The following is an 18,664-nucleotide window of genomic DNA, read 5'->3' as shown; positions in this document are numbered from 1 at the left end:
ATTTTCTTTATCCAGTCCATCATTGACGGGCATTTGGGTTGGTTGCAAGTATTTGCTATTGTGAACAGTGCTGTAACAAACATACGTGTGCATGTGTCTTTATAGTAGAATGATTTATAATCCTTTGGGTATATACCCAGTAATGGGATTGCTGGGTCAAATGGTATTTCTGGTTCTAGATCCTTGAGGAACAGTCACACTGTCTTCCACAATGGTTGAACTAATTTACACTCCCACTAACAGCGTAAGAGTTCCTATTTCTCCCCATCCTCTCCAGCACCTATTGTTTCCTGACTTTCTTTTTTTTTTTTTTTTTTTTGAGACAGAGTCTCGCTCTGTCGCCTGCAGTGGCTGGATCTCAGCTCACTGCAAGGTCCGCCTCCTGGGTTCACGCCATTCTCCTCCCTCAGCCTCCCGAGTAGCTGGGACTACAGGCGCCCGCCACCTCGCCCAGCTAGTTTTTTTGTATTTTTTAGTAGAGACGGGGTTTCACCGGATTAGCCAGGATGGTCTCGATCTCCTGACTTCATGATCCACCCGTCTCGGCCTCCCAAAGTGCTGGGATTACAGGCTTGAGCCACTGTGTTTCCTGACTTTCTAATGATCACCATTCTAACTGGTGTGAGATGGTAGCTCATTGTGGTTTTGATTTGCATTTCTCTAATGACCAGTGATGAAGAGCTTTTTTTCATGTTTGTTGGCCTCATTAATGGTTTGTTTTGAGAAGGGTTCATTCTTTTCATTCTTTTTTTCTCTAATCTTGTCTTCACACTTTATTTCATTAAGTTGATCTTCAGTCTCTGATATCCTTTCTTTTACCTGATTGATTTCGTTATTGATATTTGTGTATGCTTCATGAAGTTCTCATGCTGTGTTTTTCAGCTCCATCAGCCCATTTATGTTCTTCCTTTCGGGGCTGGGTTTATAGTTTTGTAACCCCTATGCCAAATGCTGACACCTTATAGTAATTGGCAGGGATAAGTAGGAAATTGCTTGATAAATAAATACAAACAAAAATGTATGCTGGCATAATTTCTAATATTACTTTGCCACTAATTTTAAAGTTAACTTATTTATTAAAGATTTTAAGTTAAGTAAACTTAACATTTGACTAGTCTTCCCCTTTTTCTAATAAAGTATTTTATTTGAGCACTTTTATTTTTCTGTAAGCCAATTAATTAGAGCTCTTTTATATTTTTTAATAGAGAAACATGTGTACACAACACATAAATACATAGAGGTATTAGGTATACTGATAGAAGTACATCTTATAGATTCCTAAGACCTCCTTTTTTTTTTTTTTTATCTTAGACTTGCAAACTCTCGATAACCTGTGTCACTGCCCCGGAAGTTGTCAGCTAAATAGCCCTAAATCTGCATATTGAAGGAAACTCTTAGATGAAAAATTGGATAGCAAAATTTACATTTCAAGGTACACAGAGAAAAAGTCTGGTGGTGCTAAAGAGAGATTAAAGATGGATGCCAAATGAAACATAAAATTATGAAAATCTATCACAGGATTGTATAAGGAGACCAATTTTATTTAGATAGAGACTATCTATATTTTAACTGGATCTCTGAGCTCTGGGCAGACCCTACACTGAATCCTGGGTCTCCAAAAAGCGAAAATTATTGTGAGGTTAGACCAGGTCATGCTTTTACAGTGCACTTAAAAAGTTTTTTTTAACAAAGACATTTCTATGTGTCTAAACTACACTATTCCTTAAGAAATCAAGAGTAGCCTCTGTTGCAGTAACTATTTTAGTAAAAAAATTAGGTAACACCATATAAAAGCAAGCAGTTTAAGAGCTGAGATGAACTTGTCTGTTTACTCTCTTGGGGTTCCATAAGGAAACAGGTTTCTCCTCCAAGGGGAATCTGGCACCTTCTCCATTTTCTGTAAGGAACCCTGGGTATTATAAACTATATTAGGTTTCTCATAAAGCAGAGGGTGCAAGAGAAAGAAGAGACGGCAGAAGTAAATGAAGAAAACAGAAGCCAGTCAACTAAGAAAAAACCTTTTGCTCAAAAAGACAAGGTCCTAGGAGAGAAAAACAAAAACGAAAACACAAAAACCAAAACCTGAAGGCCTTTTAAATACAAACACACACACAGGCACACATACACACACATGTTGGATGTTAGCTTTTAATTAAGCTGACTTTTAACCATTGAGCTCCTTAAAAAAAACTTTTTAAAACTCATTGAGGAGAGAGACCCTCTCATATTGTATTATATTGTTTTATACTCAGTACCTGTTTTAAGAAAAAAACAAGGAAGTAAAACCAAAGACAGGCAGCCTGGTGCCAGGCCTGGAACCAGGCCTGGGTCTGCCTGGCCTAAACCCAGTAGTTAAAAATCAACTCATGACTTAGAAACCGATGTTCCTGACATTGTATAGAAGAACACTGTGAAACTCCCTGCCTGTTCTGTTTCACTCTGACCACCGGTGCATGCAGCCCCTATCATGTACCCGTTGCTTGCTCAAATCAATCATGACCCTTTCATGTGAAATCTTTAGTGTTGTGAGCCCTTAAAAGGGACAGCAACTGTGCACTCGGGGAGCTCAGATTTTAAGGCAGTAGCTTGCCGATGCTCCCAGCTGAATAAAGCCCTTCCTTCTACAACTTGGTGTCTGAGAGGTTTTGTCTGCGGCTCGTCCTGCTACATCATTACTGGCTGGGCATGGTGGCTCACACCTGTAATCCCAACACTTTGGGAAGCCAAGATAGGCGGATCACTTGAGGCCAGTTTGAGACCAGCCAACATGGTGACCAAACCCCATCTCTACCAAAAAAATACAAAAATGAGCTGGGCGTGGTGGTGCGTACCTGTAATCCCAGCTACTCAGGAGGCTAAGGCATGGGAATCACTTGAACCTGGGAGGTGGAGGTTGCAGTGAGCTGAGACTGTGCCACTGCACTCCAGCCTGGGCCACAGAGCAAGGCTCTGTCTAAATAAATAAATAAATCTCATTATCATATTTCATCTAGGACAAATTGCTGTTATTTCAGAAGTACCAAGTATCAAACCAGAAAGTTCTTGATTTAGGAACCAAACCCAGGCTGTCGTGCTGGAAAAAAAGAAGGCAGAATCCTTAGGTAAGGAACTGCAGCATGGGATGACAGTCATTGCTCTTTTTGGTTGGTCTGGCTAGCAAAAATGTGGCCTTGTTATATTAAAAAAGTCCCTTAAGTAGTCAAAATAAAAAGTCTTTTTTTTTTTCCGTTTGCTGGCTATTTTCCTTCCCCCACCACACCACCTTTTGTGTGTGTGTGTGTGGTGGGGAGGGGGGGAAACTTACCCAGTTCAGAGGCCTTGCTTCTCATAATTTGGAACTTCCCTTTGGATTTGATCAAGTCAGATAGAGTTGGTCAAACTCAATGGGAAAAAGACAAAAGAACAAAAAAAAGAAACAACAACAACAACAAAAAAACAGTTAAGCGAAACGAAGGATTGGACAATTTATAAGATTACTGAGCACACTCATGGTAAGGAGAAATTAAGACCAGCTGGTTGTTAATCTTAGCCAAGACAAACCCCAATTCAGTTACTTACCTAGGGATGGGTCTCAGGCTGAAGATTGCTCTCTACCATCCTAGGAGCAGGGGAAGAAAACCCCTCATCTTTCCTGTGGGAAGCGAGCTCAAACTCCATAAAAGAGTTACCTGCCTTCCACTGTCACTGAAGCAAGAAAAAACTTGCCTTCCTTATGTTGGAAGAGAGTAAACCACCCGCGTCCCCTCACCCCACACACACAAAAGGAGTTGTACAGCAAAATCAACTAGATCTTGACCAAACCTGGGTAGATCAGGGATTCTCTGGAGGGGGTTCTTCCAGGCCTCAGCAAATTGTCCTGTTGGTTTGAGCCATAAAGATAGCTCAGGCTGGTACTAACGACTGACAGATTTGTCAACGTCAGTGGCACCTCTACTAGGAATCGCTTTGTGGTTACTAAAATGTGAACCTTAAATATCTGAGTCAGATCTCAGTCAACTTAGGAAGTTTATTTTGCTGAATTTAAGGAGGCACGCCCATGACACGGCCTCTGGAGGTCCTGATGACAAGGGCCCAAGGTGGTCAGAGCACAGCTTGGTTTTACACATTTTAGGGAGATACGAGACATCAATTAATATACGTAAGATGAACATTGGTTGGTCCGGAATGGCGGGACTACTCGAAGCGAAGGCAAGAGGGAGCTTCCAGGTCAAACAGTTGCATTCCCTTGAGTTTCTGGTTAGCCTCTCCAGAGGTGGTAATCAGATACGCATTTACCTCAGTGAGCTGAGAGATGACTAAACAGAATGGGAGGCAGGTTTGCCCTAAGCAGCTGCCAGCTTGACTTTTCCCTTTAGCTTAATGATTTTGGGACTCCAAGATTTATTTTCCTTCCACATTTTTTTTTTTTTTTAATCAGACTTAAGGTCTCCCTTGATGTTAATGCCGGAGAAGTATAACAAGGCGTGTAACAAGGCACGTGCAACTCTTACTTCCCCTCAAGGCCAGAGCAGTCTCTCAGGTTGAACTTCAGGGTTCCCTGGTAAAGGAGGGAGTCCAGTCCGCCGCGGCTGCCGGGGTCGGGGTGGGGGGGGGGTCCTCGAATTTTATTTGTTTTACAGGCATTAGTGCCACCCATTTCTCCTTAACCCCAAACTTCCTCTCCTCAAAACAGAAACGTCATCATTCTGCTTCCACTTGTCCAGAAGAAAGCAGAGGGCGCGCACTGAGCAGCGCGGATGGGAAAGTTAACTGAATTATTTGAGGGAAGACACGAGGAGGTAGGGGTCCCCGAAGCCCCAGCCATTTTGTGGCTCGTACGGGTTGTCGCTTCCCAGGCCGTGAGGGGCCCAACCCCGCCCCCCGCCCCAGCTCGGCCTCCCGCCCCGCGCCCTGCACCGAGGGTCAGACCCCACACCGAGCCCCCCGCGTCGGGGCGGGGCGGTTGGGGACACGCTCCACACAAGGGGGCGCTGGGCCTCGGCTCTCAAGAGCGCGGGAAGCTCGGACGTGAAGTGCGCTGCGCAGCCCAAGCTGCAGACGGTCTGTGAGCGGCGCGCCTGCGCGAGTCGAGGGCGGTGGCTCGGCTCCCCTGGAAGGGGGGCCGTCTGAGCACTGCGCCTGCGCGGGGCGCCGGACACTGGGCGGGACTCCTCGGCTGACGGCCTGCGTGCACTGCGCTTGCGCGGGTTGAGGGCGTTGGCTCAGGCTCCTGGAAGAGACCGTCCGCCCTTCCGCGCTGGCGGTGTGGACGCGGAACTCAGCGGAGAAACGCGGCTGAGGTAGGTGTGCTGATGGGCCGCTCAGGTGACTGGACTGCACGTAAGGAAGGACAGGCCAGGTGAGGCGTCCTCGCACTGCGTGTGCGTCGCTGGCGGACAGAGGCCTCCGCCCCCCTCTGGGGCCTCCGAGCGCCTTCGCGAGCTCTGCCACCTGCCCTGGCGTCGTAACGGGCGCTGGGTCCCCGTCACAGCCTTCCCTGAGCGCCGCGCCCCTTCCCGGCCACTCCCACCGTCCAGCGCCTTCCATGGCCTCGCCCTCTGCGGCCACGCCCACCCCACCATCTCTGCCACGCCCTTCGCGACCACGCCCACCTGCCTGACGGCCCCTGCCCCGTAGCTCGCGGCGCTCGCCCAGCCTGACCCTCTCGTGCCCCTGCGTCTACGCGCGGCCCCCTCGCTTCCTGCCCCCTTCTCACTCGCCTTCATTGGCCACTTGTTCCCACCCTCCATGATCCTGTTCCTTCCGAGGGCGTCTTAGGAGAGCTGGATCCTGCACGCACCCGGGCCTCCTCTCCTCTCCGACCCCTTCCCAATTTGGACCCAGGTTTTCCAATGAAAATGTAATTATGTAAATCAGTAAGCATTTGTAACTACGAATATCACAAAAATAAGCTTCAAGTCTGGGTTTAGAAGTGAAGCATGCGTTTTAAACAAAGAATTGCTATGCAATTGAAAAAACACATTGATCCCAGAGCAGAGTGTGGATTACACTGTCACTGGAAAAATAAGAATTGAGAAGAAGGAAAAGACTGGAAGATGCAGACTTTGGTTCCTGTTAGTGGAAACACTGTAAAGTCCCGGGTAGGGGCTTTTAATTGGAATTAAAGCTATCACAGTTCTAAGAAATGAATGAATACTGATTTATTGCCTTAAGTCGACACCTGATCTAACAGAAACTAACAGGCTTCAGCAAATGAATAAGATTAACACCTTTCAGACTAGTGAGGAAAACACACTATTTGAAGTTTATGATTTTTAAATGCTTTTGTCTCTGTAAAGAATTGTAAATTTTCATTTCTATACTATTCTTTACACATACACATTTTACTTCTATTTGGTAGACGACATTTATCATGCCCCTTAGAAGTTAAGGGAACTTAATTATTAAGCAATATAACAAGTACTTTGTGTCTCTTTCTCTTTTAAAAAGTAGAAATGGAGAAGAAAATGAAATAAAGCAGCAGTTATGAGGCAGAGCCTAAGAGAACTATGGCAACATCAGGTGACTGTCCCAGAAGTGAATCGCAGGTAATTTTGGTTCCAGTTCCTAAAAATCTGTGTTTAATGAATGTGAACATTACAGAGAGCTAAGTGTCAGCTCACAGGTATGGTGGAGCTTGACTTGTGCCTTGGAAGGTGGCCACCAGCAGTAGAATGCTTAAATGTGAAGATTGTGAGGCAGAGGAAACACAGTGTCTCTAAGGTGACATCCTGCATTGGGCACCATAACACTTCTAAAGAAATACTTAGGCCCTAAACATCACCATCATTTAGGGTTCCATTTTTGATACGTGAAATGGCAAAGCAAGCGTATTTTCTGAGCTGTTCAATACAAATTCAGGCATAATACCAGCAATATATTGAAGGCAAGTTGGACACATTAGAAAAGATTTATGTATTCATACTGTTTCTGCCTAGGGTACTCATGTAGTTTTGTTCAAGTTAGCAGTAAAAAAAACCCTCAAATTTTAAGGAATGTTGATTGTGTAAAACTCACCAACTGAATAATAGATACTATTTTTAAACATTTCCGTATCTGTTATGTCAATTTTAATATTTTCTTTTTTTTGTCTTTCATTCCAATGATCTGTTTTCATTTGGGTTTTTATATATAGGAATTTTATTTATAGTCGGCATCTTTCATTGATTTCTTTGATTATTCATAAAATGTTTTAATTCCGTGGACATCTTATTTTTCTTTTGATAAATTTAACAAATATTAGGACACTTCCAGAATGATATTGTAAACATCAAGTGCATTAAACAGTGTACATTAGGTTATATATATATATTTATAAAATAAAAATACTGTCGGATGTGTCTGTAGTTCAGCTACTCAGGAGGCTGAAGCGGGGGGATCACTTGGGGCCAGGAGTTTTAGGGTGTTGTGTATTCTGATTGTGTCTGTGAATAGCCACTGCATTCCAGCCTGGCCAATAAAGTGAGACTTCATATCTTAAAAAAGAAAAAGCAACCCTCTAGATAAAGGTTGTTTCCCAATCTCAGTCCTATTTTTCCTCTTCTCTTTCTAGAGGCAAACACTACTGTGAATCCTGAATCTGTTTTGTGTCACTCCACCATTTTTTATACCTCTGTGGCTTATATAGATATCCTTGAATGACATATGATATTGCTTGTGTGTGCTTTTTAGAGTTTCCATAAGTGGTGTCATACTCTCAGTGTCACCTGTAGCTTGCCTATTCATTTAACTTTACCTTTGGGGAATTTGTCCTTGTTGATATGTGTGTAATGCTGGTTCAATTCTGCCACTGTAGGGTGCTCCTGTAGTGTATTCCTTCTCTGAAGGTATAAAGTATCCTAGCTGTAATTATGTGTATGGGCCTGTTGCAGTCTCACTGCTATACAGTAGGCATATACCCCATTTTACTTATTCCCCTTTTGTTGGACACTTAAGTTGTTTCTAGTTTTTTCTATTTCAAACAATGCTGTAGTGACCATCCTTCTCCATGCCTCTGTGCTCCAATAATGGCATTGCAGGGTGCAAAGGACCGCAAGTTTCAGTTTTACTGGGTAATGATCAGTTGTTTCCCGCAATGACTTTACTAGTTCACAGGTCAGTAGCCCACAATAGTGCTTGCTAACACTTGACAGCATCAGACTTTTAAGTTTTGGTCAGTCTCATGGGTTAGAAAATGGTATCTTGTTACTTTAATTTTGCTGACTACTTAAGGGTCATGGTGGTACTTCAGTAATACTTGTGTTCATCCTGTTAATACTACCCTCCATTATAGAATAGATGTCTGATAATGGTAATTTGTATTTTACCTCCTTTTTTCCCACTTGATCAGTCTTTTTTTTAGGGTTTTATCAATTTTATTTTTATAAAGAACCAATTTTATCTGTGTTGATTTCTCTGTTTTTCTATTTCATTGATTTCTGCTTTTGTCTTTATTTCCTTCTGTTGTATTTGGGTTAATTTTTGTAGCATCTGAGAGAGAAGCTTAGATAATTGATTTTAAACCTTTCTTTAATAGTCTTTAAAGCTATGACTTTCCTCTAATCACTGCTGCAGTTATACGTCACATATTTAAATGCAGTGCATTTTCATTATTCAAAATATTTTCTAATATATTCAGTGGAAATTAGAAATTTTCTGGACTATTTGAAAGTATGTTGACCAGTTTCTAAACATTTTGGAAATTTTACTTTTTCTTATTTAATTTTGCTTTAATTACCTTGGTTAGAGAACATAACATCCTCTATAATTTCAGTCTTTTGAAATTTATTCATACCTGCTTTATATTCTAATCATATGGAATATTTTGGTGAATGTTCCATGAGTACTTGCAAAGACTATGTATTCTGCAGTTGTTGAGTATAGCATTCTATACATGCCATTAAGATCAAATGTGTTATTAGTATTGTTCAAAACTCTATGTCTTTTCTGATTTTTTTTTTTGCCATTTTCTGTCAGTTACTAAAAATTCTCCACTATGATTGTAGATATATCTATTTTTCCTTTTGGTTCTATCACTTTTTGCTTTGTATATTTTGAGTCCCTGTTATTGGGTGTATATATTTAGTATAGGTTTTATTTTCCAGATTAATCGACCTTATTTTTTATAAAATATCTGTCTTTTTACCTGTTAATAAATACTTCTTTTCTTGCATGTACCTTTTTTTAGTGTTAATATAGCTATACCGGCTATATTATTATAGCACTCCAGCCTGGGTGACAGAGCGAGACTCCATCTCAAAAAAAAAAAAAAAAAAGCCAAGCAAAGAAAGAGCCTGGGGGTGTGTGTGTGTGCATGTGTGTGTGTGTGTGTGTGTATGTATGTGTGTACACAGGGGTTTGTGTATGACATGGGCATGGTGGGGGTATGGAAGGCCGCACACCAGGGGATTAGTAAGGGTTGCCTGGGCTGGGTGGATCAGTGATGGGGTGGAGAGCAAGCAGAGGGCATTGCTGCCTTGTGAGTCATGCTCCTGGCATAGGGAAATATTCCCATTCTTAGGGAAATTATAGAAAATAAAGTATTTTCTATAATAATATACTTTATTTTGTATATAATAAATATAAAAATATTTTTATAATAATAAAGTGTGTGTGTGTGTATTTTTTTTTTTCCCCTCCATTCCTTATGTTTAAAGCATTTTTCTTGTAAAGAGCTAGTCAGGTCTAGCTCTTAGGTCTTTTTTTGTCGCTCTGTTAAACACAATTTCTGCCTCTTAATTGGAGTATTTAGTCTATTAACATTTAATGTAATGACTAATATGATTAAGTGTAACATCTTGCTATTTGTTTTATGTTTGTCACATTTCTTTTTTGTGCATGTCTGCATTCCTGCCCTCTTGTGGATTAATAAATATTTTCTATAATTCCACATTACCTCCTTTACTAGCTTGTTAGCTGTATCTTTTCATATTATTTTAGTGTTTTCCAAAGAAATTGCAATATGCATCCTCTCAATTTCAGTCTTTTTTTTTTAACCGCTTCATAAGGTAAAGATCTTATAAGTTAGTTTCATTTACCAGCACCCGTATTTTTGTACTGTTGATGTATCACTTTAATTTTACATATGTTGTAAACCCCACAATAAATTGTCATTGTTGAGTCTTTTTTTAATAAAGTTAAATAGTCTTTTATGTTTCCCCACATATTATTTGCCTTTTTTGAGATCTTTCCTTTTTTCCTGCATTCTGTGTTTTCATGTAGGATCATTTCCCTTCAACCTGACAGCTATATGTTTATATTTACTAGTGTGAGTCTGCTGTGTCAGACTATGAAGTGTTTTGCCTGCATTTTTGAAGAATAGCTTGATTCGGGATTTTAGGTTTGCAGTTTTTATTTAACACTTTAAAGATGCCATTTTACTGTCCTCTGGCCTCTGTTTCTGATGAGAAGTCAGCAATATTTTACTGTTGTTCCGCTAAATGTAACGTATTCCTTTTTCACATTGGCTGCATTTAGGATTTTTCTCATTTTGGGTTTTTTTTTTTACCAGTTTTCTTCTTGTTTTTCCCACTTAGGATTAGTTGAGCTTCTTGAATCTGTGAGTTAATGAGTTTTTGTTTGTTTGTTTTGTTTTGTTTTGTTTTGACACGAAGTCTCGCTCTGTCGCCCAGGCTGGAGTGCAGTGGTGTGATCTCAGTTCACTGTAACTTCCACCTCCTGGGTTCAAGCGATTCTCCTGCCTCAGCCTTCCAAGTGGCTGGGATGACAGACACGAGTAACCACGCCTGGCTAATTTTTTGCATTTTTAGTAGAGACGGGGTTGCACCATGTTCACCAGGCTGGTCTCAAACTTCTGGCCTCAGGTGACCTACCCACTTTGGCCTTGATGATCTTTTTTTTGTTAATTTTGGAAATATCTCCACCATTATCTCTTCATTTATTTTTTTCTGCTTCATCCTCTCTCTTCTTTTTTGGGGTCGCCATGTAAACATAAGTTAGAATTTTTGCTGCTGTTTGACATGTCTCATGCTCTCTTCTTATTTGGTTTTTGTTTGTTTGTTTGTTTGTTTTTCTTTTTGTGCTTCAGTTTGGAAAATTTCTGTTGACCTGACTCTTGAAGTTGCTGATCCTAAACAAGATAACTGGGAAAACAATATGTTTGTAAAAAAATTTCTTGAGATGTCAAATAGGATCTATATTATATGAAGAGCAGTCCCAGCTACTTGAGAGGCTGAGGTAGAAGGATTGCTTTAGCTTGGGAGGTGGAGATTGCCATAAGCCAGGATCGTGTCACTGCACTCTAGCCTGGGTGACAGAGGGTGACCTCATCTCAAAACAAACAAACAAACAAACAAAAAAACGTATTCTTCAACCTTGGCAATCTATCCCGCAGAAATAAAATGTCATCAGATAAGCTTATCTGTGCACAGACTTCTTTTGTTGCAGCATCAGTTATGGTGGTAGAAAACTGGATCCCAAGACAAAGTCTATCAGTGGGGGTGGCTGAAGAATCAAGCGAAGTTCCTGCTGTGGAATATCGTATAGCCATTGAAAGTGATAAATCAGGGGTCTGACAGTTGGAGAGTTTTTCCAGAAGGTATTGTGTAAGAAAAGCAAAGTGCAGTTCAGGCTTGGTGGCCCACGCCTGTAATGCCAGCACTTTGGGAAGCTGAGGTGGGCAGATCACTTGAAGTCAGGAGTTCGAGACCAGCCTGGCCAACATTACAAAACCCCATCCATTTCTACCAAAAATGCAAAAATTAGCCAGGCATAGTGACACACACCTGTAGTCCCACCTCTCGGGAGGCTGAGGCACGTGAATTGCTTGAACTGGGGAGGTGGAAGTTGCAGTGAGCCGAGATTGTGCCACTGCACTCCAGCATGGGCGACAGAGCGAGACTCCATCTCAAAAAAAAAAAAAAAAAGCCAAGCAAAGAAAGGGCCTGGGTGTGTGTGTGTGTGTGTGTGTGTTTGTGTATGTATATGTGTACACAGGGGTTTGTGTATAACATGGGAATGGTGGGGGTGTGGAAGGCCGCACACCGAGGGGTTAGTAAGGGTTGCCTGGGCTGGGTGGATCAGTGATGGGGTGGAGAGTAAGCAGAGGGCAGTGCTGCCTTGTGAGTCATGCTCCTGGCATAGGGAAAAGCACAAAGGGTACAAACAGGCAGTTAACAAGGTAAAAAAAGATGCTGGCAAGTATTTTAAAAACGTCTAACCACACAAAGAGAGGCAAATGGAAGTAAGAAAGTGATTTTTACCCATCAAATTGACAGAGACTAAAGTGATTGGTATCTGTTGAGAGTGTGGGAAGATTGGCTGTTTCCTCTCAGCAAGCAGCCCAAGGAACACCTTACTGGAGGGCACTGGGTGGTAAAACCAAAAGCCGTAAAGTACGCATAGTCTCGGTCCATCAAGTTCATGTTCAGAGACTTACCCTAAGAAGATTAAGGTACATGCAGAATGATTTATGTTGAAGGAAGTTCATCTTAACATAATGTAGAATAGTAAAAACTGAGAAGTCCAAATGTACGAGACTAGGAAACTGGATAGGTAAGCCATGATAATTCATAGGCTGGAATACTCGACAGATACTAAATAGTGTTAGAAGTCTATTTAATACGAAAAATGTTCAGAGTTTATAGAGTGAAAACCATAGGTCACAGGCTTATTGTATGAACCCAGTGAACGCTTTGTACTTGTGTTACATGTCCACTTTTTTAGAAGTCTGAAAGTATAAATACCAGTGTGCTGTCTGTTATTATCTGTGATCAGTGAGTGAAATTACAGTGAAATTTTCTTCTGTGTACTTGGTGTTTTCACACATTTTCTAAAGTAAACACGAATTACTTTTATGTTTAGGAAAATGTGTTTAAAGTGTTTGTGTTGAGACAGGGTTGATTCATTGAACTGGAGTGTGTGATTTGAGGTTCTGCCCTCTGCAGTGATGTCTTCCAGGCAAACTTATTCTTGTATAAAGTGGACGGCCAGGCATGGTGACTCATGCCTGTAGTCCTAGCACTTTGGGAAAATGAGGCAGGTGGATTGTCTGAGCCCAGGATTTCGAGGCCAACCTCGGCAACATGGCAAACCCCCATCTCTACTAAAAATACAAAAAATTAGCTGGGTGTAGTGATGCACACCTGTAGTCCCAGCTACTTGGGAGGCTGAGGCATCAGAATCGCCTGAACCTGGGAGGCAGTAGAGGTTGCACTGAGCTGAGATCATGCCAGCCTGGGCAACAGAACTAGACTCTGTCTCAAAAAAAAAAATAAATAAAGGAGGGGTTGGGGGAGGCTCCAAGGAACCATGTGGGTCCAAGCTGGGCTCTGCTGCCTCATGGAAGTTTGTGCCCTGCCATCAGCTCTTTCCACAGGCCCCTGGCTGTGCCTGCCTGGGACGCTGGGCCCCCGGCTCTGTCCTCACACTGGTTTCTCTTCGTGGGGTTGATGATCACGCTCAGGAAGCATGGCCGATGAAGGACAAGGGCTCCTCACCAGATAGACACTGGCAGTGCCTGTTTCTGACTTCTTGCTTTGATGTTCTCTTTTAGGGTCCAACTCATTTTTTTTTAAAAGAAATTTAGAGTGAAGGTAACAGCCTTTGATTATAGTAGTAAAGATGATCCAAATGGTTTGTATAATAAATACTTGGACACATGAATCTGTATTTGAAATTTGAAACCATCCTAATAACATAGCCAAAAAAAAAAAAAAGCTCCCACGTCCTCTCCTCACCCTTTCCTTGTTTTTGAGCAGGAAGAAGAGCCTGCTGAGTACAGTGAGGCCGGTCTCCTGCAGGAGGGAGTACAGCCAGAGGAGTTCGTGGCCATCGCAGACTATGCTGCCACCGATGAGACCCAGGTAGCCATGCGTGGTGGACAGTGCTTTGTGGTTTTCAGCATGTTCAGTGGCAAAATGAGATAAATTTTGCAGAGGTCATATCAAAGTTAAATGAAGAAGTATTCAGATGCTTAGGGCCACACAAGACCTGGGTGTGAAGCTCACAGCCTAACCGGTACTGCCCCAAGCACATGTGAAAATTCCAGGTGTGGAGTGGGGACCCTCAGCCAGGGGCAGAAGCACCAGTTCTGGTTTCTACTTGGAATTTAGAACCCACCCAGTTGATGAAAAGTAAGGCTACCAAATATATCAAGCTATATCTCCTTGGATGTAGCTTCGTTTACTTTGTGACAGGAATTTCTTAGCCTAAGCCTCCAGTAAGTCAGTTGGCATAGTTGAGTTACAATGAAGAGGCTGTTGAGAAATTCTCTCCTAAGCCATTTGAAAATGTTTACTCCTTTTTTTAAAAAATATCAGTTAAGCTGTGCCCTCCTTTCAGGTCGATGTTCCAGAGGTATCGCTAAGTTGTGGTGTCACTTGCAAACGTTCTTAGTTGCTGTCATTACCCACTGACTGCTGTTTGAAATCTCTGTGATTTTGTCACCATCGGTGGGATTTATTACTGAGCCACACTTGAAATACCAATGACTGGTTTTCTTATTGAATTGAATTTTAACTTTTTTTTTTCCAGCTCAGTTTTTTGAGAGGAGAAAAAATTCTTATCCTGAGACAAACCACTGCTGATTGGTGGTGGGGCGAGCGTGCGGGCTACTGTGGGTACATTCCAGCAAACCATGTGGGGAGGCAGATGGATGAGTATGACCCGGAAGACACGTGGCAGGATGAAGAGTACTTCGGCAGCTATGGAACTCTGGTATCGTTTTCTTAATTCCCTGTTCAGCTGGCCAGGCGGTGGGTTCTCTCTAGCTTTAGTTCCTACTGTATCGTTCAGAGCAGGTCCATAGTCTTGCAGGCCAGAGCGTCTCTGTTGCGGCCACTCAGCTCTGACATGGTTGTGTGGAAGCCACTGTGGATGACACACAAAGTGTACAGGGTTGTGTTCCAATAAAACTTTATTTATGGACCCTGAAATTTGAATTTATACTATACAGTTTTCATGTGTCACAAATTATTCTTTTGATTAAATGATTTAAAAGTGTAAAAACCATTGTTAGTTTGCAGGCCATCCAAAAACAGGTGGTGGGCTAGATTTGGCCCATGGCTTAGTTTGCTGACCCCTGGCTTAGAGATACGATTTTGAGCAGTGAGATTATGTGCATGTTCTCTCAGCATTTTTTTTTAAAGTAGTAAATTTTACTTTAAAAATGAAATTAGACTGGGTGTGGTGGCTGACACCTGCAATCCCTACGCTTTGGGAGGCCAAGGCAAGAGGATCACTTGAGGCCAAGTGTTTAAGACCAGCCTGACGACATAGTGAGAAAAAATTAAAAATATAATTTGTCTCTACAAAAAACTATATATATATAATTAGCTGGGCATGGTGATGCATGCCTGTAGTCCCAGCTACTCGAGAGGCTGAAGTGGGAGGATGGCTCAAGCCTTGGAGGCTGAGGCTGCAGTGAGCCATGATGGTGCCATAGCACTTCAGCCTGGGCTACAGAGCGAGAGCCTGTCTTAAAAAGAAAAAAAAAAAGAAATAATTCTATAAATCTGTGAAGAATAATACTTAGGTCAGGTGTGGTGGCTCATGCCTGTAATCGCAGGACTTTGGGAAACTAAGGTCAGAGCATCACTTGAAGCCAGGAGTTCAAGGCTGCAGTGAGCTATGTATGCGCTACTGCACTTGAGCCTGGGTGATTGAACCAGACTCTGTCCCTTAAAAAATAATAAAAGCCCAACTTCTAAACAGCTTACTGAATTTTTTTCCCCACCATAGAGAAATTGCCTATAACCTGATGGTCTAGGCAACAATCTCTGGTTACATTTTAAAACTAGATGAAAACAGTTACTTGCAGGGTGAATGTTATAAAAATAATGTTAGGTGAAAGAAGGAATAGGGCAAAGAATCTGTAACGTTTGACTCAATTATATAAAGTTGAGAGGCCACATTAGAAGGTTTTTTGTTTGTTTGTTTTGAGACAGAGTTTTGCTCTGTTACCCAGGCTGGAGTGCCGTGGCGGGATCTCGGTTCACCGCAGCCTCTGCCTCCTGGGTTCAAACAATTCTCTTGCCACAGCCTCCTGTGTACCTGGGACTACAGGTGCGTGCCACCATTCCTGGCTAATTTTTGTGTTTTTAATGGAGGGGGTTTCACTGTGTTGGCCAGACTGGTCTCAAACTCCTGGCCTCAAGTGATCCTCCTGTCTCAGCCTCCCAAAGGGCTGGAATTACAAGCATGAACCATCGTGCTCGGCCAGAAGGTACTGTTTGTGAGTGCGCCTGGGTGGTGAGACTGAGGGCGGGAGTGGCTCCCCTGAGAGTTGGTTGGTGGTTACGTGCTGGTGGGGGAGGCTCTGGGACCAGCGTGGCTGAGTCAGAAGTTCTGACGTGCTGGCAGTGTTCTGGGGTTGGATATAGATACAGAGTTGTTTGGATATAGAGATGTTTGCTATACAACTGTATTTAATAAACTGTGCAGATACTTTTTATTGCTTTTTATTGCACTTTTTTGTAGGCATGCCGTATTTCACAGTTAGAAGTGTTAAAAACTATTCATGTCTGTACATGGTTAGTGATTTCTATCCATTAAGGAAAGATACATAATGAAAGGCCAATACCAACCTCCCAGCTCTGCCGCCTCTCAGCTCAAAGAACCACTGCCCACCAGATTCCTCTGTGCTTATGAAGTCCAAGTGACACCTAATTTATTTTATGTTTTTAATGTATAGAAAAGGCATTGTTCGAACACTCAGGTCTTCACCTTGCTCTTTTCACGTAGCTGTATTATTTTGAAGATCTGTCATATTGGCACCTGTCACTCTTTATAACAGCTGCAGAGCATTGTGTTACTCTAAAAGGATCCTGTTGCTATTTGGACAGTGGTTATTTAACAGCTTTTTATCATGATAAATAATGCTGTAATGGAGTCCTATATAATCCTGTTAAATGCTGTTTAGAATTGCTATAGGGTAAATTCCTGGGGGGGGTGTGTGTGGTGTGTGTGTGTACACATGTGGTTTCCTTAAGTGGATGTTGCCAATTCGCCCTCCAGAAAGATTTGCTAATTACACACGACTAAGTGTGTAATTTAAGTTTGTGCTGCTGTAACAAAATACCTTAGACTGAGTAAATTATGAAGAACAAAGCTTCGTTTCTCGCAGTTCTGGAGGCTGTGGGGGTACTGGCATTGGTGTCCAAGATGGCGCCTCATGGCTGTCCTCATGGTGAAGGTGGGAGGGCTGGGAGTGCCTCTTCCACCACAAACCCTTCCATAGTAACCTCCAAAGGTGGCCTCTTAGTGCCATCACACTGGCGATTAAGTTTTAGCACATGGATTTTTGGGGACAGTTCAGACCATGGCATGGGTCCACTGACAGTGTGTGAAAGCCCATTTCCCTGCCACAAATTGAAGTGAAAAAGGACTTTGATCTTAAAGGTTAAATATGGCGTCTTTTAATTTTGATTTCCATTTTTTAAGTAAGATTGATCATCTTTTATGTGTTTGTTGGCCTTGTGTATTTTTTCTTTTTTTGTAAACTTTCATATTATTTGCCCCTTTCTTTTGATTTTTGTTGATTCATGTGTTAATTTAGCCTGAATTTGTGAATTTTTGTGACTGTGTGAAATTTTTTCCCACATAGAACTTTTTTCTTTGTATAGCCTAATATGTTTTTCTTTTCTTTGTGATTTCTTTTTCTTTTCTTTGTGAAAAACCTTCCTCACTATAAGATTATAAATACCCACACTTTTTTTTTTCAGAACTGTTATGATTCTATGTTATTTTTACTTTTTATGTTTTTTAGAAATAGTGTCACACTCTGTCGTATGACTGGCTGGGGTGCAGTGGTGCAATCATAGTTCACTGTAGCCTCAAACTCCTGGTGTAACAGACCCTCTCACCTCAGCTTCCCAAAGTGCTGGAATTACAGGGGTGAGGCACCCCGCCTAGCCTTCTGATCCTATTTTAAACTGTGAGATTTCAAATCAATCTATAACTTATTCGTTGTAAAAAATATAATGTAAAATTCCGCCCTAATTTATGCCACAAATATCCAGCGATCCCAGCCTCAGTTACTGGACAGTTCCCTTCCCATTGATGTGAAATGCTGCGTTTGTCGTGCTCTGGATTTCAGGGGTCGGCTGCCGAATCGCTGCTGTTTCACTGCTCTGTTTACTGCAGCTCCCAGTGGTTCATCATTTTCATCATTGCACCTTTGTAGATCTGCAAGAGCTAGGTCTCCAGCAGTTCTTTTTTTTTTTTTTTAAAGCATTTTCCTCATTAGCCTTGGGCACTTACTGTTTTGAAACTAATTTTATTATTCTGTTGTGCTTCCTCCTTTAGTAGGTACTACATGGAATGTTTATGTTAATTTTGGGAGAAGTGACATCTTTATAACATTGATTCTCAGTCTCCCATTACTTCAGCTTTGTTTAATATCTTTTAGCATTTTAAGATAAGGATAATATCTCTTTATCATACATGGTTTTACACTTTTCTTGTTCAATTTGTTCCTAGATATTTTTTATTATTACTATTATAAGGGGTTGGGTGAAGTGTTCTCTAAATACCAATGAGATTGACTTGGTTGACAGTGATGTCCAGGCCTTCCACAGTCTTACCAATTTTTCTGTCTTCTTCAGTCGGTTACTGAGAGCATACTGTTGAAACCTCTGGTGATAATGGTGAATTTATCTGTTTCTTCTTGCATCTGTATTGGTTTTGCTCTATGTATTTTGAAGATCTGTTTTTAGGTACAGAAATATTTAGAATAATCATGTCCTCT

At 41.8% G+C, this 18,664-nt stretch overlaps 1 protein-coding gene across 9 annotated transcripts in view; it reads left to right on the top strand.

Moving 5' to 3' along the window:
* Nucleotides 1-4,685: 4,685 nt before the first annotated feature.
* Nucleotides 4,686-18,664, top strand: part of PRMT2 (protein arginine methyltransferase 2) — a 31,608-nt gene continuing 17,629 nt past the window's right edge. For 5 of the 9 annotated variants that reach the window (XM_025378171.1, XM_025378170.1, XM_025378166.1 and 2 more), the window contains exons 1-4: nucleotides 4,686-5,279; nucleotides 6,433-6,527; nucleotides 13,677-13,781; nucleotides 14,452-14,634. In XM_025378171.1, coding sequence (XP_025233956.1) covers nucleotides 6,489-6,527; nucleotides 13,677-13,781; nucleotides 14,452-14,634 — 327 coding nt within the window. In that variant the 5' untranslated portion in view covers nucleotides 4,686-5,279; nucleotides 6,433-6,488. Of the gene's footprint in view, nucleotides 5,280-5,971; nucleotides 6,081-6,429; nucleotides 6,528-13,673; nucleotides 13,782-14,451; nucleotides 14,635-18,664 lie in introns of all 9 variants that reach the window. The other 4 variants (XM_025378168.1, XM_025378173.1, XM_025378169.1 and 1 more) reach the window with 4 other exon arrangements.

This window comes from Theropithecus gelada, chromosome 3, assembly GCF_003255815.1.
Source record: "Theropithecus gelada isolate Dixy chromosome 3, Tgel_1.0, whole genome shotgun sequence".
In the NCBI taxonomy this organism is placed as follows: Eukaryota; Metazoa; Chordata; class Mammalia; order Primates; family Cercopithecidae; genus Theropithecus; species Theropithecus gelada.
This window is presented reverse-complemented; position numbering and strand designations above follow the sequence as displayed.